This window comes from Balaenoptera borealis (assembly GCF_965194805.1).
Source record: "Balaenoptera borealis genome assembly, chromosome: 18".
Taxonomy (NCBI): domain Eukaryota; kingdom Metazoa; phylum Chordata; class Mammalia; order Artiodactyla; family Balaenopteridae; genus Balaenoptera; species Balaenoptera borealis.
Window position 1 is genome coordinate 6,209,560 of NC_138877.1, and position 23,707 is coordinate 6,233,266.

The 23,707-nt window shown below is 55.4% G+C and overlaps 1 protein-coding gene across 1 annotated transcript; it reads left to right on the forward strand.

Annotated features, from left to right (window-relative positions):
- Positions 1–1,939: 1,939 nt before the first annotated feature.
- Positions 1,940–5,620, forward strand: GSX1 (GS homeobox 1; the record flags this gene model as incomplete). The annotated part of the gene is made up of 2 exons (XM_082365007.1): positions 1,940–2,351; positions 2,822–5,620. The coding sequence occupies 2 exons, from the start codon at positions 1,940–1,942 to the stop codon at positions 3,202–3,204; spliced, it is 795 nt and encodes a 264-aa protein (XP_082221133.1). The 3' UTR covers positions 3,205–5,620.
- Positions 5,621–23,707: the final 18,087 nt, after the last annotated feature.

Genomic DNA, 23,707 nt, shown 5'->3' on the forward strand with positions numbered 1-23,707 from the left:
AGTCTCCGGGGTCCAGGCCAGCCCACATTTCCCAGAGAGCAATTAGAACCGGCATTAGGCTACACTGATGCACCCTGGCTTGTTTGCAAACACCCACTTAGAACGGGGAGCCTTGGGGAGGAGACCTTGGCGTTGAGGGCAGCAGTGGAACCCGCCAGCCCCCCGGGGCAAAACAATCGAGGAAGCATTGAGCCCTTACTCCTCCTGCTAGATGACAGGCCCTCCATCCAGGTTATTTTCCCCATTGCCCCTCTCTCTTTTATGGAATCCGTTATTTTCTCTCACATAAATTCTCTTTGCTTTTTAATCAGCTATAATTTGTTGCTGTTGTTATTGCAGAGATGTCATCAATGATGAAAACCGTGCAAATGCTTCGATTTGGGGCCATCTTACTCCCGTGCACTGACTCCCCCGGCCGGAAAGCTTCCCCCTCCATCTCTCACAATTCCTTTCAGGGCTCAGAGCAGGTGACTGCAGTGACTTGGTTCCAATAAAATCGAAAGTAAACGTCTTCCTTGAAAAGTCTCAGGCTGTACATTCAAAATGTTTATGCTAATTTCCCATTGTATGGAAAAAGCTCCTGCACGAAGCAGCTTTGAGCCCAGAGGACGATTTTAAAAGCTGAAGCTGTGTACACAAGGCCAGGCGTTTGAAGTTGTTTAACCATTGTGTGACCAGAAAGAAGAGAGTGACACGACAGGAGCAGGTCTTGGGGAGAGGGGAGCTCCGCCCGGGTGGGCGAAGGCAGCAGAAGCTGGGAATACAACTGCCCCTCGCACCGCTCCTCCAGGGTGAACTTCGGGAAGGCAGTGATATCGGAGCGCACCCGCGGGTCTGTTGGGGTGTGCGCCGGCGGAGAGAGCGCCCACACTCTCCATGTCTGGTGGGGTGTGAGATCTACATCTTCACCGGCCAGTCTTTCCTCCCATTCCCTGCCTCTCTGTCCGCGATTCTCAGCGGGTGATTCCTCTTTACATCCACGGCCACGTCGTTGACTAGCATCTCCCCAACAAAGACTGGACGTTATAGGCAGCATCGAAGTTAAGACTATTTGAGAAACTCAGAGAAAACAGGGACAGCGATGGGGCTAGTGCTGGATAAGAAATACCGAGCCCTTCTCCTCTCTGCCCAGCGGTGCCACTCCTGCAGGAGCCCTGGTCCTTCTGCTTCCGACACAGGAAGATGAGAGCGATTCCACAGGTGGAAATCGGAGGCCGGCTGTGGGGACGCTCGCGGGGTGCACAACGCCGAGCTGAGGAGACTAAGTGGAGGCAGCCTGATCTTGGGGGGCGAGGGGGAAATGAGAGAAGGAGGGGGACGGGGACCGAGTGCGCAGAGAAGATGGGGGTGTGCGCCCATGGGGATCTGTGGAAGCGAGGCACTGGGGGGTGCGAAATCAATAAGATAAACGGGCCGATCGCCAATGCAAAGCCAAAGGGGAGTAAGGAATAAAGAGAAAGAAAAGAATATTAAATCGCAGGAGAATGAGAAAATAAACCCGCAAAGGGGAGAGGAGGGGGCGAGGGCGCCTGTTACGGCTTGGGTGGGGTTGACAAGAATGGAGTACATTATGCAGTTCATTTAGTTAACAAGTGAAATAATGAGGAAGCGTGCAGAGTGAATGCCAAGAGAAAAGGCACAAAAACCCTATTGAGAGGCCCCGGCCGCTCCTGGCGTAGCCCATCACATGGCAATAGTCCTATTTAAGCGGCGCCGCCGGCGCCTTTCAGCACCACTAGCGCTGGCCAGCACCCCGCGCTCTCTGGGCGGCGCCCGCGGCAGCAGCGGCGGCGCCTCCAGCCCCGGCTTCAGCGGCGCCTCCGGCCTCCCCGGAAGAGGCAGCTGCGCGCGGCCGCGGCCCGGGGAAGTGCGTGGGGAGCCCCGAGGTCCGCGGGGCGCCGGGAGCGGGCTGGCGGCGGGGCGAGCGCGCACCGGGGCCATGCCGCGCTCCTTCCTCGTGGACTCGCTGGTGCTGCGCGAGGCCGGCGAGAAGAAGGCGCCGGAGGGCAGCCCGCCGCCGCTCTTTCCCTACGCGGTGCCGCCGCCGCACGCCCTGCACGGCCTCTCGCCCGGCGCCTGCCACGCGCGCAAGGCCGGGCTGCTGTGCGTGTGCCCGCTCTGCGTCACCGCCTCGCAGCTGCACGGGCCCCCCGGGCCGCCCGCGCTGCCTCTGCTCAAGGCGTCCTTCCCGTCCTTCGGCTCGCAGTACTGCCACGCGCCCCTGGGCCGCCAGCACTCGGCCGTGTCGCCCGGGGTCGCTCACGGCCCCGCGGCCGCCGCTGCCGCCGCCGCGCTCTACCAGACCTCCTATCCGCTGCCCGACCCCAGGCAGTTCCACTGCATCTCCTTGGGTAAGGCGGGGAGTGGGGAGGTGGGGCGGGGGAGGGACGGGACCGGGCAGACGAAAGCTGGCTAGGCGGGCATGGGGGACGAGGACCCTGGGCGTTCTGCGGGCGATGAGGGTCATTTCGGGCCCCTGAGTGGACACTCTGGGTGGCGTGCGGCTGGAGGGACGGGACAGGACACGGGGAGGGAGGGTGAGGCAGAAGGTCCAGGCCCTGGCGGGGGCTCCCAGGACGAAACGAGGGCTGGGGCTCAGGGCGCTCCAGAAGGGAGCGCGGGGGCCGCGTGACTCCGGGAGTACCAGGGTCCCGAGGCTTGGCGAGGAGGAGCCCGCGGTTACGCCGCTGTGCATTGTGTTCGGGGCAAAGAGGTGGGTGAGAGACCAAAGTCCCGGGATTCTGACGGCGGCCTACCGGAGGATCGGGCCCACAGCGCAAGGGTCTGATCGCTTCCGTGTCTGCACCCCTACCCACTCCAGACAACAGCTCGAACCCGCTGCCCAGCAGCAAGAGGATGCGCACCGCGTTCACCAGCACGCAGCTGCTAGAGCTGGAGCGCGAGTTCGCCTCGAACATGTACCTGTCCCGCCTGCGCCGCATCGAGATCGCGACCTACCTGAATCTGTCCGAGAAGCAGGTGAAGATCTGGTTCCAGAACCGCCGGGTGAAGCACAAGAAGGAGGGCAAAGGCAGCAACCACCGCGGCGGCGGCGGCGGGAGTGCGGGTGCCGGCGGGGGCGCACCGCAAGGCTGCAAGTGCGCGTCGCTCTCCTCAGCCAAGTGTTCCGAGGATGACGACGAATTGCCCATGTCGCCATCCTCATCGGGGAAAGACGACCGGGATCTCACGGTCACTCCCTAGGCGCACGCCTCCCCAGGTCGCCCATCCCAGACACTCCCCGCGGCTCAAAGACTGGTCCTGGGACGCAGCACTGTTTCCCAGGCACCCACTGCCAAATGGCGGCCACGCACGGATTTGGCACGGCTTTGCGGAGGTCCCCGGCCCTGGGAAGCGCCGAGAGCTTGGCACACCCGACCCTGGTATCCCTACCCCAGGGCCCGCGGCCGTCCAAAGCGGACTCCGAGCTGTGCACACACTGCACGCGCGCGAGTCCTTCTCAGCCACGCAGCGCAGCGGCCCGGCCCAGCGCCCTGCTGGCCGCCGGCGCCTCCCCGCCCGCCCTCTCCGGACTGGCCCAGGCTTCCTCGCTTCCTCCACCCTGGGTCAAGCTCGGCCTTTGACCCCTCGGGTGCCCATTCGCTCCCCCCTCCCCTTTTTACGTCTTTCCCTCCCCACCTCTTTCCTGCGGTGATTTATCCACGCTCCCACCCCCCGAGACACATTTATGAACTTCTGGGTTTTGTTTTTCTTTTCCTTTCTCTTCCGCTCCTCGAGGAGCCTCCTCGAAGTTCAGTCGTCCCTCCATCAGACCTTGCTGTGCCCATGGCTCCTCTCCCACGCGCCAAATTGCCGCCCGTGGTATTCGCGTTGGGGAAACCGATTCACTTTGTTTCGGCGACGCTCTGCATTCCCCCCGAGGCCGGCTCTCGGCCTCTGACGACCCCTCTTCTCCCAGACCCCAGCCCTGCCCCAGCCTAGCTTGTAACTGTAAGGTCTCTGTAATACCAGAAGATATTTATTTATTTATTTATGTACAAAAGTTTAAATAAACTTTTTTTTTTTCTTAGAAATCCACGTGGCTCGGGATCCCAAGCCAGGTTGGGGCTTCCCGCTGGGGCCGGACGGGGCTGGGTGGCGGAGTCCAGCTCCGCTCCTCGCCTTGCAGCTCGTCAACCCCTCTCTGCACCCTCAGCCCCCGAGACTCCGCCTTCGGCGCCCACCGACCGGGTGCGCTCCCGGGTCTCCTGTCTGACTCGGGCAAGGTGCACCCCTGCAGGAGAGAGCAGAGCCCTGTCCGGAGGGGAAGACGGGCGCTCCCCGTGCTGTGCCTGTAGTTCTGACCCCTGCAGCGCCCCCGTCCCACCTGGGATCCGGCCCCACCTCCAGCCCCCTTGGTTTGGCTGTCCCGACCGCCATCTCCAAGGTCAGCGACCACTCCCGCGCGAGCCGCTGAACTCAGCCCTTTGCTGAGCTCGGATGGATAACTTGTTATTGTTATCAATCTATTTATTTTAATCTATCGTATTTGTTAGGGACAAATTCCCAGCGAAATGGTGCGGCCTCCTCTTGGAAAGACCCGCTCGCTTTGCTTTAAGGCAAACTCCATTAGCGGGGTCCCTACTCCCAGACCGCTGGCCGCGATTACGGGGACCCAGAAAGATCCGGCGCCGGGGTTCCCGCGAGGGGTCCTCCGTAGCCGGAGCTGGTGGCTCCGAGACGTTACGTTCTCACGGATTCTTGTTACAATCCCACAGCCCCCTACGACCTATAATCCACCCCCCAGCCCTCCTCTGGAGATACGCTGGGGGTTTTACTCGCACGTGGAGGAAGAGACGCAGGCGGTGCGCGGGTTCCGCGGAGGCGGAGGGCGCACGGCCACCGGAGCGGGTGTTTCTGCTGCTCAGGAGATCGGATACGTGAAACAGCGGATCCGGATTCTCACGACCTCCCCAAGCCCCCCATTCCACGTCCTAGGGGCCTGGGTCACTTCTTTTCCTTCCAGATAGCTCTCCGCCACACACACATACACACACCCCACGCACACCCACCCCACGCACACCCTGGGGAGCGCCGGACTCCGAGTATTTAGGCAGAGGAAACACACGTGTCCTTTCGGCGAGAAAGGCGCTCCAGTTGGGGTTGCTCAACACATGCGGGGTCATTTGAGTGCGGGGTTCTCTCTCCAGTTCCGCTAGAATAAAGGTGGGCGCGATCTGGCTCCCCACGGAGAGGCCACTCCTGGTTCCCCCTGGAGCAGACGCATGGGTTGTGCCCCAGGCAGATGAAAGCCTGTCACGCGCGCCCTTGGCACCCTCCCTCTGACCCCCATCCCCATCAGTCTGAACCCCAGTCTCACGGGAGACCAGTTCTCCGCCCTCCCAGGAGGGGCCATTGTGCCAATACGAGTCGAAGCCGAAGCCGGAGTGCTTTAAGGCATACCCTGAATAGAATACCAACGAATGTGTTATAATCAGTGATTCTGACGCTTTCCGAGTTTGGGGCGGCTAACCCGCTGCTCTAAGAGCCCTTCGGTAGTGAACTTTCGCATCCTTTAGCGCCAGCGCTACCCACCAGTGTACTTTTGAGGTTTGGGACCCGGCAGCAGCAGGGCCCCCAGGGGACAGGTCTATGGTGGATCCGAAGGTCTCGCTTTGAGCCAGCACCTTTCCTGGATTATGGGGGTCGGGGGGTGCACCTGAGACAGGCTCCCGCTGGCTCTCGGTGACACACCCCTGGACCAGAAATGCAGTTTCGGAGATGGGCTCGAGCTGGGGGGGCGGGCGGGTGGTGGGTTGGCATGGGGCGGGGTGGAGAGGTGCCTTACTGAGGCAGCCGGAAACTGGGCTTGGAGCGTTGTGAAGAGGTTGGATCCGCCCCCCCCCCCAAGCTACCCCCGACTCCTTCAGTATTGCCATCCTATGCAGTGGCCCCTCCTGTCCCAGCTGCTCGCAGAAGCCGCAGATCCGCTGCTGTGCGCCGTGTCCACGCGGCTCCAGTTCTCCTGGGAGCGCGCTTTTCTCCCTCTCATCTTTCTCTACCCAAGACTTCACTTCCCCGTCCCGCTCCCAGAAAACCAGCTTCTTCGCTTTCTGGTGGGCTTTCCTGGTGAGCGTTGGGGAAAAAACGCAGCCTCCTTACGGCGGTCCCAGTGGTTACCAAGGCGGTGACTGCGAAGCGTGGACGCGGCTTCGGCGCGTGGGGGCTCTCGGCATCCAGCCGCCGCCTGCAGGGGCGGCTACCGGCTTTTGCGTCCCAACACTCTTTAGTCCTCACTTTGCAGTCTCTGTCGGTCCAGACCGACTCTGCTGCCTGGGCTGGGACCAAGGCAGGCGCGTCTGAGGAAATGGAGCTTCTTATTTGGGGAGACAGAGTTCAGTCTAACCACCCTATTTTGAGCTGGAATTTGGGATTTGCAAGGCAAAATGTGAAATTAAAATCAAACTGAGTTATCTTATCAGGATGAGATTTCCTGGAAATTATCATTGAGTGTGACTAATCCACATACAGACCCCTGAGTTTATTTCAGGGACACCATCTTTCTTTTCTCTGTGGTTTAGTGGGTAGGAGTTTGGATGCTAGAATCCAAGTGACCGGCTTTGCAACCCATTTCCACCATTTACTTACAAGCTGGGTAATCTCGGGCAAACCACTGGTTCTTCCTAAGCCTCAGTTTCTTCATCTGTAAATGGGGATTGTGTTAATAGTTCCTTTGTTGGGTTGTCGTGCAATATTAAAGCATAGAATTCACATAAATTGCTAAGCACAAGGTCTGCCGAGTTTCAATAAATGCTAACTAACAACACTGCTGTTGTTGTCACTTGTCATGCCTATAGCTGTGCCCGGGGCATAGTGCGGAATTATTTTCTGAAAGCTGGAAAGCGACCACTCACACAGGCTGCTACCCAAATCTACCACTGCAGGGCTGGAGAACAGGCACAGATGCAAATACCTCCAGGACTCCCTGGAGTCAGTTGTTCAGAGTCAGTAACGGGTCGGCTCTGCTTGGCCAGGCACTGCCCAGGTGCCGGGACTCACTGAAGGCCAGAGAGGGACTCTTTCCACCTGCATTTAGACCAGTTCCTCAACTTCCTCACTACTGACATTTTGGGCTAAATAATTCTTCTTGTGGGGACTGTCCTGTGCATTGTGGGCTGTTTCACAGCATCCCTGGCCTCTACCCACTAGATGGGGGTAGTACCCTCTACCCCTCCCCCCAGTTGTGACAACCAAAAATGTCTCCAGACACTGCCAAATGTCCCCTTGAGAACCACTCTTCAGGTTGAGAAGCACTGATTTAGACTTGTGTCTTTTCTGCTGAAGTTGGCCAGTCCACAGTGGCCAGGATTTGGCAGCCTAGCTCCAAGCACACCTCTCTCCTTCCCTTCATCCATCCCTCATGGAATAAGTGGACCTTCTCCATCCGGAGCACTGGATTCTGCACTCGGGAGGGGCCTGAGAGGAGGCAGGGGAAAGAGAAGATGAGTGGGGGTCCGAGGGGAGAGACCAAAGATGCCTGCACAGTGGGAGCATGGTCGCCAGTCTGGACAGCCCTGGGCATCTGGGTTGAAAGGGTGAATCAATTGGAGGCGTGCTGGGCGAGCGGAGTTTACAGAGCCACTAGGGCCTTTCCAAGAACAGCCTATCCATTTGTCCCACGACCTGTAGACAACGGGGCTCCCTCTTCCGTTGTGCGCATGGGTACCCACAAGACCAAACTTCGGGGGGAAAAAATTTCAGGAGCCTGGGTGGTATCCCCATCAGTCATAGACGCACTCACACACTCACCACCACCACCATTTCAGACTTTCAATGACTGAAAGTCTGAAACTAGAAATCAATTCTTTTTGCCTAAGGCCTCCCGTATTTGGTTCAACACAAGTACCCCTGAGAGTAGTTACCACTGAGCACATCGTTCACTTTTTCTGAGAAAAGCCTCTGGAAGGGCAAAGAGCAGAAAGTCCCTGAATGGGAAGGGATGCAGGGGACGTGTAAGAGCAAGAAAGGGGGCAGCGATCAGGGGAAGGGTCCCAGAAGCCTCCCTGGCATGGACCAGGGCTGCCTGGGCCATGTGCCCCCGAGCCTGAGATCTGGGGACGAGTGAGGTGCTGTGGGATGACTCAGAACCGGACTCGGCCACAGAGTCAGGAGTAAGCTGATTCCAGTGAGGCAGTAACACCACCCATCCAGGGCTTCCCCAGTCTCGCATGTGGTGATCAACAGGTGGGCTTCTAACACGGACACCCTAATAGAAGCGTGTGTGTGTGTGTGTGTGCGTGTGTTAGAGACGCTGAAACGAAAGGAAGGTAAAGAAACCTGGAGGAGAACCAGGTTACCCTGCGGTTGAATGCCCTGCTTCAGGTCATCCTGCCACTATGAATCCAAGCCCTGGTTCTTCCAGCAATCTCCCTGGAAACCACCAAGAAATCCAAGGCCTCGGTCCTGACACCTTGCATCCTGGTGTCCAGGCCTCTGTCTGTGAGTGGGCCTTCCTTCCCAGCTGGGGAGGAAGTGCTGCCCAAGGCACACTGGCAGGTGCTCGACCGGGCATGGTTTCAGGCAGTAGCGGGTGAGGAAGGTGCTGCCCTCAGGAGCCGCCACAGTCAGGGGACTGGGCATGAGTGCACAGCGGGGCTCAGAGCCCTGCAGAGAGGAGCTTCCCCTGCTGGTACCGCTGGACCCCAGGCTTTTGGGTCACGGGAGGCAGGGGCCACCTCCAGAGGCTCCCTGTTCCCAGCGAGTGCCAGAGGGAAGCAGGTGTCTGCCTCCTCGGTGCCCTGATGTGGAGAGTTCGTCGAGTAGCTCTGTTACGGGCTAGATTGTGCCCCACACCCCCAATTTATATGTTGAAGCCCCAACCTGAAGTACTTCAGGACGTAACCACGTTTGGAGGTGGGGTCTTTGAAGAGGTAATTAAGGTTAGATGAGGTCGTAAGGGTGGGGCCCTAATCCGAGACGACTGGTGTCCTCCTAAGAAGAGGATGAGACAATGGACATGAGCACACCCGGAGGGACAAACATGTGAAAGCACAGGGAGAAGGTAAGCCAAGGAGAGAGGCCTCAGGAGAAATGAGCACTGCCGAAACCTTGATCTGAGACCTCCAGCCTCCATAACTGAGAGAAAATAAACTTCTGTTGTTAAGCCACGCAGTCTATGGCATTTTGTATGGCAACCGTAGCAGACTAAGACAATTTCTGATCAGGGTGGGGCTCTCTAGACCCACACCCCCCATGCTAACATAGGAATATAAGAAGAATGTACAGCAAAGAGCACTGGGCTGGGAGTCGGGCCCCTCTGAGGTAGCCGTCCCCCTTGGACACCTAAGGTCCAGCCCCAGTTATGCCACCAACTTTGGACAAATCATCATCTTCCTGGATCTCAGCTTCCTCTTCTCTAAAGTCGGGGGTGTCACTGACATTAGTGAGGTTTCTTCTTTTTCTGACCAGGACCATTCCCCCTCTCTCCAACAAGCATCTAGATTTTCTTTTTTCAAATGTAAATTAAGGTAAGTTCTGGAAAAAAAGGAGGCATCCACCGAGGTAGACATTCACACACTGTGGGAGTTCCCCAGAGCCAGGGTCCCAATTACCACAACAGAATCCAATGAGGATTAGATATTTACTGCTTATCCCCCTCCCCAGCAAATCAGGCATGGGCATAGGACCTGGACCCAACATTTTCCCCAGAAGTCTGAATCTGGAGGGGAGTGACACAGAGTTGCATGTTTCAGTTAGAGATTGTTTCCTGTGGCTGTGAAGCTGAGAGCCTCTGAGTGACGGCAGATGACCTATGACATTGGTAGAGGGAACTGCCCAGGGTGGGAGCCCCAGAGGGACATCTAATGAGACTGTCCAGTGGTGAGACCTTGGCTGTGCCTACCCTCCCTTCCTGCCTGGTTTCCAGGCCATTTCACCGGCTTTCCGTGAACTATCAGATGGCCTTTCATTCAATACCTTTTCTGCTTACGTAGCGGGAATTTGTTTCTGTTGTCTGCAACCAAGAGCTCTGAGTGATTCAGGAATCCATGCCATGTATGAGCCATTTAGATCCTGCAGAGGATTGTGAACAGACCTGGAACAAGCATGACTGTTGTGTCCGTGGAATCGAGTCTCAGTTCTGACCAGGTGACCAGTACTGCTTTATGTAGGATTCCCTGGACCAGGGCTTTTAGGCTGGTGCCCATGCATTCCCTTTGGACGCACTGGGGCAGTCAGACTTGGGTGGATAGTTTCAGAATTCATCATCCAGATGTCATGGCATGAGTCACAGCTGGAGCATGAGCTGGCCTCACCCTGGAGCAGCGCTGGGCTTCCTGGGGACAGCAGGAGCAGCCCCCCCTCCCATTTTCACACCTGCAGGGAAGCTGTGCTCAGGCCTGCACGGAGACTCAGGGCACGACCTCTCCGTTTGCCCTGCCCGGCCAGGCCCCTCTGAGGTGGCTGTCCCCCTTGGACCTACATTCACAGAACTTCTCAGGCTGTGTGGTATTTTGCTCTTAACGGAGGAATCTCCCCTCTCTCCAAGACTCTCCATGGTAGTTAATAATGCCCTGGAGGTGCTCGAGAACTTTTCTAACCACAACCCTTTTTATCACTTGTGTTAGAAGCTGAATTCAAGCTACTTTAAGCTAGAAGGTGTCTCTTGGCTCACGGAACCGATTAAATTCCTAGTGGGACTGTCCTCAGGCGCTCGAGCGAGTGATGGTGTGGGGAGACGGCTCCCCCTCTCCCCCCTCCCTTGGCTTCGCTCCTCTCTGTGCTTCTGCCTCCTTCTTTCCTGCTGTAGAGGCTCTGTCCTTACAGGTGGGACAGCCTTGAGTGTGGGGCTGGGGGCAGGCAAAACGGGGCAATGGCAACAGCGGGCTCCAGGCTTACATTGTCCTGGCTAAACGGCCTTGGCAAAAAAGCAAGAGCGTGTTTCTCTCCCCGAGTCCTGTGGTGATGCCAGAGTGGTGGCAAGGGTTGCCCAAGGTGGCAACCCTGGAGGTGACCATCCTAACCACAGATCAGCTCTGCCTGAACCACATGTCAATCCAGTGGCTGTAGGCAGGGGTGGCACTCAGGGGGACACTACGACTGGAGGCCCAGGAGCGCACAGGAAACGGGGTTTGTTAACTTGCTGTCCAGCAAGGTAAACAGCCTGGCCACCCACTTCACACAGCTGGGGGTCTTAGACACCACGGCCTCCCTCCCCTACCCACTCCAACACCCAAGCCTAGTGCCTGCAAAAGTGATTCCAAAACTAAAACACCAAACCATTTAAAAAGTTGCCTTTGACACAAAATCTGACTTTTTCCTACATGATACCTTCAAATTTGGCTTTCCTAAAGTACTCTTACACTTGCTTTCCTCTGGGGACAAAAAGGCAGGAAGGTCTCCCCTTCCACTAAGGAACAACTCTCAAAGCCCAGCCCCTCTCCTGAGAGCTCGCAGGATTACCAATTCACATTGTTTTTTTCTGTTACACTCTTAAAATTGGGAAACTGCACATAGCTATGTGTGTTTCTATCACCTGTGCCACGGTGCCCAATGCCCCTAGATGAATGTCTTCTCAGGGGCCAGGATGCAAAGGAATTCCAGCTGTATGAAAGCCGCCCAGTTAAATGCCCTCCAACCCTGGCTCCTGCTTTGCTTTGCTCTAACAGCCACTGATCTCTCTGTGCCATATAATTCCTCTTCATAACCTTGGCCCGATACACCAAGCCTAATATGACACATTGCTGGATAACCACAACGCCCTTTCCCTCCAGTATCTTTTAATTAAAATGTTAATTTGCACATGCCCAAGTTATACCAACTCCAGCCCAGAAAGAAGGGTTTAAACTCTAAAAGGATTTTGAAATTCTTTCACCAACTTAAGGCATTTTGGGGATACGGTTTGTACGAAAGATGCTTCAGAAAATGAAGTTGTCATGTATTGTATGTATAAATAAACCTTTCAGCTCCCTGGCAGAACCCAAGCTCAGTGGGGCTGGAAAAGCATTCTGGGTATTGGCATGCAAATGAGCGTGTCCACAGCAGTTACGGGGCACCTCGGAGTGGTAAACAAGCTGATTGTCATGGGAAATGTAGTTGGGCTGCTCTGTTTGAAACTGTTTTGCAAATCCCTTGTTTGGTTAGATTTCTGAACGTCGAGTTTGTGAACTCAATAATACAGCTTAATACCAAATTCCCAGTCACACCATCTTTGGACGCGTGACAGCGCTGTGCACACCATAAAGGGCCGTACAAGCAGGCATGCCCAATTAGGCTTGGAATGCACACACAGAAGGCTGAAGTGAGACGTCGCCGCAATCAGGATGTGGCCAGAGTGCAGAGGGGTGGGCGTGCGGACACCGCACCCCTGGCTGCGCCCTGCCTCGGCCAGGGCTCTCTTCCTCCGGAGCTGTTCCATCCCTCCCACTCCCAACCTGGCCAACTCCTACTCGGCCTCCTCTGGGAAGGGACCAGCCCGTCCATCTCAGGGCAGCACAACCTCGTTCATTCCACGGATGAGTCCAGTGTGTTTTCTGTGCTGGCGCCTGGCTGCGCTCTGACCACAGAGAACCGCTCTCTGCATCCCCATGTGTCTCCCCACCTAAGCAGTGCTCCTCAAGGCAAGCCACTGGGTCTGACCCCTCTGTGTCCCCAGGTCCCAGCACTGTGTGTTTCCTCTTCCGTCCTCCTGTTGTTGCAGCCCCGGCCTCTGCACCTCCCTGCTTGCCCCCTGTGCACCCGGGGGAAAGGGCTCTGCTCCCCACTCCAGCTCCCTGCCCACCTTTGCCTCCAAACTCACGCTGAGGCCTTTGTCAGCTGCCTCAAGCCCACCCCTCTGAAGAGCCCACTGTCCGGGAAGCCAGCCCTGAAGATTCCTTCCCTGGAAAAGGGCATCTGCTTCCCAACAGCTGTTTGCCTGTGATGCTGGGAGCAGGTGCACGCGCTGGGGAACAGGCAGCAGTACCTCCTGGGGGGTCGGGCAGCCCACGTGGAGAGCAGCTTCCCCGGAACCCCCGACTGATGGTGGAAACGTGAGAGGGGAGCAGGCACGGGGAGAGAAATAGGTAACACGCTTCCTGGCCACATTGTACTTTTTTGGGTAGAAGTTTGGTCATGGAGATGAAAATGTTGTACATGGTCTTATTCAGAAATAACTTAGGTCCCTGTCTGGGTCTGCCTCTGTGTGTCCCCTCTTATAGTTTGGGATCAGATCACTTCCATCACCCATTGTTATGAGAGGAATTGTATCCCCCTAAATTCATAGGTTGAAGCTCTGACCCCCAGGACCTCAGATGTGGTTGTATTTGGAATGACGGCCTTGACAGAGGTGATTTAAGTTAAAACGCGGCTGTTAGTGCAGCCCCTATGCTATTCTGACTGGTGTCCTTATAAGAAAGGGAAATCTGGACACAGACACGCACACCCACAGAGAACAAGCCTGTGTGGACACAGCAAGAAGGCGGCTGTCTGCAAGGCAAGGAGAGAGGCCTCAGGAGAAACCAACTCTGGTGACACCCTGATCTCGGACTTCTAGCCTCCAGAATCGTGAGGAAATGAATTTCTGCTGTGCAAGTCACTCAGCCTGTGGTGTTTTGTTCCGGCAGCCTGAGCTGACTAAGGCATCCAGTACCTGTTCAGATCTTCTCTTCATGCAGAGACGCCCCTGGGCATGGAATCAGCTCCTCAGTCAGATGTGGCAATTCTTACAGGGCTGCCTTGGTGTAAAAGGCCACACGGGCTGCCCCTCCTGGGGCTGTGGCCTTTTCTAGGCCTCCCCAGGCACGGCCAGGCAGCCACCGAACCCTGGTGCCTCTCCTGAACTTCCCGGCTGACTCTGGCCCCCCGCCCCGCTCATACACCTGCTTCCTCAACAAGGATTCGCTCAGCACAACTCGTCTACGCATCAGGTAATGGTGAGAAAAACTATCCTGATAGGATTTGAGGGGGGAATAAGGACTTTAAGCAAATCACCACAAATTAGAGGAAAAGCCACAATCAGATGAAGAAGGGAGAAGAGAAAACTCCAACTCGGACTGGGAGGGACCTGAGATCTTAAGGATGAGAAGGAGTTAACTAGGCCAAGATCTAGGTGTGGAAGGAAGTGATGGGAAGGGCAGCCTGTGCAAAGGACCTGTGGTCACAGGGCACGAGGCCGTCTCTAGGAACCAAGAGGCCCAGGGATGGGAATGCAAAGGGCAGGGCAGCTCCTGGAGAGGTAAGATGGGAGGGGCAGGCAGGAGCCTAATGCTGAACCTGGTTGGCTGGATTAATGACTGGCATTTTGTTCTAAGAGCAGTGGAACCCATCGTAGAATTTTAAGCAGAGGCTTGACCCAATCACACCTGTGTTTTGAAGGACCCACCTTGGCTGCAGCAGGGAAATTGATGGGAGGGAGGCAAGAGTGGCCGGGGGAGACCGGCAGGTGTCACACACTCACCTCACGCTTGCTGTCTAGACTGTTCTTGCAGGTACAAACCAGGATGGAGAGCCGACTGCCTTCTATGTGATCTGAGGGTCACAGCAAAGGGCCCCTTCACTCTGCCAAGAAATTTCTCTCTCGTCTGTCTGCTGCAGAACTAGCGTCCTCCGCGAAAGACCTGCTCTTTCAAGTTAAAAGCCCTGACCTCTGATAAACACAAACGTTGCTGCAGGACAACCCCAGCCTGTGCAGCCGGCAGGGACAAGAAAGGAGCTCAGCGGATGAGCACATGCCAGGAAGGCAGGCTCTCAGAACCGAGCCTCCCTGTGAACGTTCTGCTGGGAATGCAGACCAGGCCTGGCTGTGGGCAGGCAGGAGAGAAGTCAGGAGAGCTGGGAGTGGGACGACGGAGCCAGCGGGAGGCGAAATGGGCTGAAGGAGACCCTTCATCCTTCAAGCTCTTTATTACTATTATCTCTATTTTCCACACGAGCTTCAGTTCAGAGAAGCCAAGCAACTTGCCTCAGGTCACACAGCCCAGAGTAGTACAGTCAGGATACAAACGGCCCCCCTGGTTCTGAACCTGGGGCTGCATTCACCTCAACAGCAGGCCTTGGGAGCCCGCTCTGAAGCATCCAAGCTGCAGCCGCCCCGTGGATGATGGCACGAGGACCCATCCCCAAACGCCACCCCATCAGCGAGGGACTGGAACACAGTAAAGCACAATGAATATTTATTAAATGAATTCCCCATCATCACATGGGAAACCACGTGCGTGTACTTTGTAAACAGTAAAGCCCTAGATCTTCAGGGGAGTTTTAATAGCTTCAGTCTCTTTCATGAAAACGTTCCTCAAATGTCCCCACTGAAAGGCAAACACTAACTGTCGGGAACGATGCCTCAGCCCAAAAACATTTTTAAGCCACATGTCTTCACCACACATGATCTACTGCGTTCCTTCGATGCACTAGACCAGTGGTTCTAGGCATATGGCAGTGACCAGAATAGACAAGGTCACTGCGTTCATACCAGTGGGGGAAAGAAGCCCCAAAGCACATCAATAAACAAGATATAGACTGCCAAAGGAAACCAGCATGTTATAAAGAGTATGCAGCTGTGGTCACTTTCGATAGAGCGGTCAGAGGGGCTCTTGCCAAGAAGGAACGTCCAGTGGAAACTTGAATAATGAGAAGGAGATGGAAGTGGCAAGAGCTGGAAAGAGGGCATTCCACACAGAAGGCCCAGCATGTGCAAAGGCCTCAGGGCAGGGAGAGGCTTTAGTAGTGCAAGGTAGAGAAAGAAGGCCAATCTAGCTGGAGGCAAGGGGCAAAGAGGGGCTCCAGCTGGCGCTGGAGAAGTAGGGAGAGGTCATATCATAAGGAGACTTAAGAGCAGGGTAAGAGGGTTAGATTTTATTCTAAAACTATTAGAATAATAACTATTCATTGGCTAGTTCTTAAGAGGGGAGTGAAATCGTCTGATTCATGTTTTTGAAAGGCCGCTCTGAAAAGAACAGAATGTAGGGCAACTAGATCAGAAGCAGGGCGGCCAGTTAGGGGGCAATGACAGTAGTCCAGGGCAGAGCTTGTGGCAGCTGGGCTAGAGGGGTGGGAAGTGTAGTGACAGAATGCGCTCTGGGGGGGATGTCAGTACTTGCCGTTGGGTTGGATGTGAGAATGGGAGCAGAATCCTGAGCGAGAAGTAGATTTTTTGGCCTCAGCAGCTGGATTAATGGTCCTGTCATCTCCTGAGATGGAGGAGACGGGGGAGATGTAGGTCGGGGTGGGGACGAATGGGGGATCTTTCAAGGGCTCCTTTTTGGCCATGTTACGTTGACGAAGCCCATCAGAAATCCAAGTGGAGATGCTGAACAGGCAGCTGGCCAGGCATTCACAGTTCTGTCAACAGAAATGAAAGGAAATAGGACAAAAAGGGAGGGGAGACTCGGGGACGAGAGGAAGCTGGTAAAAGAAGGGACCTTGGTTGTTCACAAGGACAAACTTCCAACCTGTTACAACTTCCAATTCAAATTCATTCCTAGAAATCCTTCCGAACAGTTGCCGTGTGCCAGGCACTGCATAAGATGCTGAGTAGTCAACAGAAAACAGGAGAGACAGAGCCCTGCCCGCAGGCAGCTCATGCTCCAGGGAGAGCAGACAGGTGCTGAACACGTAAACGGGCACACGTGGCAAGAACCCTCTGGGAGAGAGGAACAGGGGAGGCACTGGGGTGCAGACTCATCCCAGGAGTCTAAGACCTGAATAATGAGAAGGACGGGCCATGGCAGGGAGGAAGCGCGACGGGCATGGCGCCTAAAGGGGCAGAAGGAAGGCCAGTGGGAGGTGGACCAGCTGTGATCGCAGGCGTCCAGCAGGCCGGAGGACGCAGGGCCTCCTGGGCCATGGGAAGGGGCTGGAGGTCCTGCCTGCAGGACGGGAAGCTGTGGAGGGTTTAAGCAGGGGAGGGACACGCCAGGATCAGGCACCGGACAGGAGGCTCTGGCTGCAAAGTAGAGAGTGACTTGCAGGGGGAGAGTGGCAGGGGCACAGCAGACCCCAGAGGGAGGTGGTGGGAGTTGGCCGCTGGCTCTGGGGCTGGTGACAGGCAATGGCTCAGACGCGTTTTGGCAGCTGAGCTGAGCAACTGATTGGCCGTAGGGAACGTGAGCCATCAATTTGAGAGTCATCAGAAAGGCCAGTCTGCAGGCCCTGGACTGCATGAGGCAGAGAAGAGGACCAAGGATGGTGAGCTGACCGGCTTCAGTGCTCCGGTCTATGGAGAGAGCGGGGCAGGGGCCAGGAGGTCGGGGAGGGGAGCGCATGCCTTGGGGGGGATCTCCACCTCAGCACTGTCGGCGTTTTCTCTGGGGGGCCACCCTGCGTATTGTGGGATGTTCAGCAGCACCCCTGACCTCTACCCACTCGATGCCACAGCACCTCCACCCTGCAGTTGTGACGGTCAAACTGCCTCCTTTGGGGGCAAAATCACCTCCAGCTAAGAATCCCTTAGCTGAACAGAAGGCACGGGCATCCAGAGGGGGCCACGCGCCTAAGGGTGGAGAGTGTGGACTCGGGGTCAGAGCACCTGGGGCTCCACACCCGCTCCACCTCCTGCGGGCAATCAACTCCTGCTTATCTGTGAGATGGGGAGAGCGGGGCCACCTCCGAGCTGAGAGGGACCCGCTGATGTGCTAACACAGCAACACACTCAGAATCACGCCCACCACACTGTTGACAGATAGAAACTTATTTCACAGACGTGCTGTGGTGGGGGATGAACTGGGAGCGTGCACACACACAAGACACACACACGACACACACACATCACACACACATCACACACCACACATCACACACACACACATCACACACCACACATCACACACACACATATCAAGACACACACACACAACACACATCTCTCACACACACAGACACACACACATCACACACATCACACACCACACATCACACAGACACATCACACACACATCACACACATATCACACACATGATACACACATCACACACCACACATCACACACACATATCACAGACATCACACACACATCACACACCACACATCACACACACATCACACACATCACACGCCACACACACACACCACACATCACACACACACATATCAAGACACACACACACAACACACATCTCTCACACACACAGACACACACACATCACACACCACACATCACACAGACACATCACACACACATCACACACATATCACACACACGATACACACATCACACACCACATATCACACACACATATCACAGACATCACACACACATCATACACCACACATCACACACACATATCACACACACACACATCACATCACACACACACACCACACATCGCACACATCATACACCACACATCACACACACATATCACACACACACATCACATCACACACCAACATCACACACACACATCACACACACCACACATCACACACATCATACACCACACATCACACACACATATCACACACACACATCACATCACACACAACATCACACACATCACACATCACACATACATCACACACACACATCACACACACCACACATCACACACATCATACACATCACAAATATCACACACACATATCACACACACACATCACACACCACCACACACATCACACACATACACCACACATCACACACCACACATCACACACCACCACACACATCACACACATACACCACACATCACACACATCACACACATCACACACACATCACACACACATCACACACCACACATCACACACATGCACACACATCACACACATCTCACACACACCAAACACATGCACACACATCACACACACATGCACACACATCTCACACACACCACACACATCCACACACATGCACGCAGGCACTGAAGGGGTCCCTGGCCCAGGCTCAGTGCTCCGGCCAGACCTGCAGGAGGAAGCCTCATCTCCGCTGAGCCCTGGACACGGTTAGGACTCAGCAGGGGGAGGGCTTTGGGTAGATGGGATGGGGGTGTCCCATCAGCAGGGGGAGGGCTTTGGGTAGACGGGATGGGGGGTCCCAGGATGAGGAAACAGTGGAGAATGTCCAGGGGCCAGGAGAAGAGGTTGGCACTTGCAGTAAGTGACAGGTGGCTTAGCGTGAGGCCAAGCCAAAGAATGCCCTCAGGCCGTGGGTGCCGTGGTCAGGGGCGGGGAAGTGTGGAGAAACGCGGCCCGAGAGAGCAGCTGGATGTCAGGTGCAGGAGCCGGGCACCACTGAGCCGACGAGAAGCCACGTGGTGTCAGGCTGACCAAGACCTGAGAGCAGGAAAGACCGTCCTGGCCGGGGAGCAGCTGGAGGGGCTGAGCCTCCATGAGGACATTCGCTCCTGGTGTCCCCTTACCCGGTGGGCTATCCCTCCCCATGTCTGTGGCTGGCCCCCCTCAACTTACCCCCCGCTTCTCCTCCCCTGGAATTTTCTCCTTACTTTACACTCTCTTCAGTACCCTGGCTTTAAAAGCCACCACGTTCCAACGGGAGTCATTTATTCATTCAACAAACTTCGGAGGCAAATTATTTGTCAGGCATGGTTCTCAGGGCTTGGGCTACCACAGTGAACAAGACGGACAAAATTTCTGCCCTCCTGGAGCTCCCGTTCTAGTGAGAGGAGACAGGCAATAAACAATAAACATAAAAAATAACTTGTTTGAATGCTGGAGAGGGTGTGGAGAAAAAGAAACCCTCCTACACTGTTGGTGGGAATGTAAGTTAGTACAGCCACTGTGGAGAACAGTATGGAGGTTCCTCAAGAAATTAAAAAGAGAACTACCATATGATCCAGCAATCCCACTTCTGGGTATATATCTGGACAAAACTCTAATTCAAAAAGATACATGCACCCCAATGTTAATAGCAGCACTATTCACAATAGCCAAGACATGGAAACAACCTAAATGTCCATTGATAGATGAATGGATAAAGAAGATGCAGGGGCTTCCCTGGTGGCGCAGTGGTTGAGAGTCCGTCTGCCGATGCAGGGGACACAGGTTCGAGCTCTGGTCCGGGAGGATCCCACATGCCGCAGAGCAACAAAGCCCGGGCACCACAACTGCTGAGCCTGAGCTCTAGAGCCCGCGAGCCACAACTCCTGAGGCCCGCGTGACTAGAGCCCGTGCTCCGCAGCAGGAGAGGTCACCGTGATGAGAGGCCTGCGCACCGCAACGAAGAGTGGGCCCCGCTCGCCGCAACTGGAGGGGGCCCGCGCACAGCAACGAAGACCCAACGCAGCCATAAATAAATAAATTAAATAAATAATTTTTTAAAAAAAAGAAGATGTGGTACATATATACAATGGAATATTACTCAGCCATTAAAAAGAATGAAATAATGCCATTTGCAGCAACATGGATGGTCCTAGAGATTATCATACTAAGTGCAGTAAGTCAGAAAGAGAAAGACAAATACCATATGGTATCACTTATATGTGGAATCTAAAATATGATGCAAATGAACTTATCTACGAAACAGAAACAGACTCACAGATGCAGAGAACAGACTTGTGGTTGCCAAGGGGGAGGGGTGTGGGAGGGGTGGGGGAGGGATGGAGTGGGAGTTTGGGGTCGGTAGATACAAACTATTATATATAGGATGGATAAACAACAAGGTCCTACAGTACAGCACAGGGAACTATATCCAATATCCTGTGATAAACTATAGAGGAAAAAAAGATAAGAAAAGAACATATATATGTGTATAACTGAATCACTTTGTTGTATAGCAGAAATTAACACAACACTGTAAATCAACTATAATTCAATTAAAAAAATTAGTTGTTTGTTATATGTTTACCATAGATGGTGATGGATGCGGCAGGAGAAATCATAGACTACAAAGCCGGGTGGTGCAGCTTTAAACAAGGAGGTCGGGGGAGCCCCCCTGAGCACCTGGGCTCTGAGCAGAGGCCTGAAGGGGAGGAGGGAGTGAGGCCTGTGGATCTCCGGGCAAAGGGAGAAACCAGGGCAGGGCCTGTGGTAGGAGCCTGCCCAGCACGGTGGGTGGAGCCAGGGAGTCCCTGGCTGGAGAGGAGAATCCCAGCGGCGGGGGGGCGGGTAGAGAGAGGACCGAGGGCTCTCGCGGCGCCTCACCCCTCCTCTGAGCCCCCAGGACCCCCAGGCAGGCTTCCCATCTCAAGGAGCAGCACCACCGCCCGCGGGCCAGCTGCTCCAGCCAGGAAGTGCCCGGCAGCCCTCATCTCAGTCCCCTCGTCCATCCCGTCACCGTGCCCGCCACTTCCACCTGCGCTAAACACACCCACGCTGTTCCCGTCCTCCGTCCTCTCTGCTCACAGCGGCCAGCCTCGCTCTCCAGTCATCCGGACAGTCTCCTCACCAGCTTCCCAGTCTCCATGCCCCACCCGGAAGAAGATGCACGCAGCACGGACTGGGCCGCCCTCGAACCCTCCCCAGAACCTGGTGACCGCTGAACTCTGACCTCCCCCTGAGGTCTGCCTGGTCCGCCCCCTGGCCAGGCCCGTCCCCATCGCTCCCACGCTCGCCTCGCTCACTCAGGCAGCTGCCGGGGTCTCCTCTCTCTTCCTCAGACCCAGACTGCTCCTTCCCACCTGAGGGCCCTACACATGCTGTTCCCTCTCCCTGTAACACCCTTCCCAGCTTTCCCCCAGGTCACTTTCTGCAAATCCTTCCATCTCAGCTAAAGTGTCAGCTCCCTCCAGGGGCACTGACAGCCCTGCCCACATGGCTTCCTCTCCGCGTGTTCTCTGTCATCGGTCACATTCTTTCTCGTCCTTCTCGCAAGGTTAGTTAGATATCTGTTTATGTCCGACCCTCCCACTCAACCGCCGCTCGGAGAGGCGGCAGTTCTGCCTTCGTACACACGCACCCACAGGGCTGGGAGAGTGCCTGCAGCAAGCACGAGTGCCGTGAACTCATCGTGAACGAATCGGGAAGCAGGTGCAGTGGTCCAGCTGCAAAATGTGGCGGTCTGAGCCGCGGAGATAGGAAGAAGTAGGTGGACCTCAAGATCTGCTTTGGAGGAAGACCCACAGGGCCTGGCGTTGGCTTGGACGCGCCCCCGGAACCACTCTCAACTCATCCGTAGAGAGCAGGACCCGGCCTACCTGGGCGCTCCCACGCGATCCAGCTCCTCCTCCTGCCTGGCTCCTTCCTGCCCCCAGGCACACCAAACTCGTCCCTCCCCCAGGGAAGAGAGAAAGGGCCAGGCGACTCAGATGCTGGCCACTTGGAGCTCATCTAGTCTCCCTCCCAGCCTCCCAGGCTCCGGCCACCTTCCAGCTGGGGAAGTGGAAACCCACAGAGGTGACCGGTCCCATCCAGGGTGTGGAAGAGCGGGGCTGGAACCTCATTTCTTCACTGCAATCCCTGCACCGTGCTGCCTCTTTTTATTTATTCATTTTTTCGCTTAAAACGATTTATTTCTAACATTTACATGGGCAAGTTGGGTGCGTCCTCTGCTGGTTTCACCTGGGCTTGCTCACGTGGCTTCATTCCACGCTGCCTCTTCTTAAAGACAGCTTTGTCCACAGCCCCCAAATACCACCCCACCGCAGGTCAGCCTGTGGAGCTACAGCCAGAGATGGCCCCCTGCCACACCAGGGTGCCCACATCCCCGGGGGAGAGTACCAAGCAGTGATGGAGCGGGGAGCCTGGGGTTGGTCCAGCGCTCAGCTGTGCGGACCACACGTGAAGGGCAGGAAAACTCTGAGAGGACAAGCGGGTGGCACTGAGGGATGGGCAGCCAGCTGGGCAGAGTGGTGGCCATGGCTCCACCCCGTCCGTGACATCAGAGGGGTCATCTCTCCAGAACAGGAATCTGGCCACGGAAGCCTAGGGTCAGGACTGGGCAGCAGGAGGTTGGGTTCATTCACTCATTCATTCACGCATTCATTCATTCAGAAAACATTTGATCGGAGCTTTCTATAGGGCAGGTGTTCTCCAAGATGCTGAATCATCAAATACGAATAAGATGCTGGAGGGAGTCGTTGGAAGATGCCCAGCCTGGAGCAGACACACCAACAGACATAATGCGGCGAAGCGTTTCACACCTGGACCACAACCCCTGCCCCCACCCCTGGCACTTTGTAACCCCAAGGAGGCTGGACAAAGACAACCTGGGGCAAACTTCAAGCTGGAAGGGGAGAGAGGAGAAGAGAAGAGGAGCTGCTTATGGGGGACAGATACTTAAATTCCCAGGGCTGCTCTCCTCACAAAATCTAGAAGGGATCCGCACACTTCTGCTGTTTATTCACCCAACAAATACTTATCGAGCGAATAACACGTGCCAGAAACAGCGATGAGCACGGCAAGTACAGTTCTCAGTTTACAAAAAGGCAGAAGCAGCCCTGCACCCTGGCCTCCGAGTCCAGCTAGTCACCAGTACCTCCTGGGGCCTCCACTGTGAAGAGAGTCTTCACTGAAAGGCCATGGAGAATGTAAATAACACAAAGGAAATCTAATTGCTGCCACTGAGGAGTGTGCAATCCAAGGAACTGAAGGAACTTCAGAAAAGGAGGGAGGTGTGTAAGGTCCAGGGGGAGGCCACTGTTTGGGTGTGATTTCCCTTGCAGGAAGCTTCATCAGGAAAGTTAAGTTGCTTTGCTTATGGTGGTCAAGCCTCTTCTGGTTACAAGTGGCAGAAGGCCAGTACAAACTGACTTGAGCACCAACGAGAAGGTAATGCCTTCAGGCACAGCTGTATCCAGGTGCTCAGGTGATGATGTCAGACTCCTGTCTCTCTTAGCTTGTTTTTCTCTGAGTTGGCTTCATTCTTGGGCCCTGAGGATGCAGCAAACAGGGGCCCTG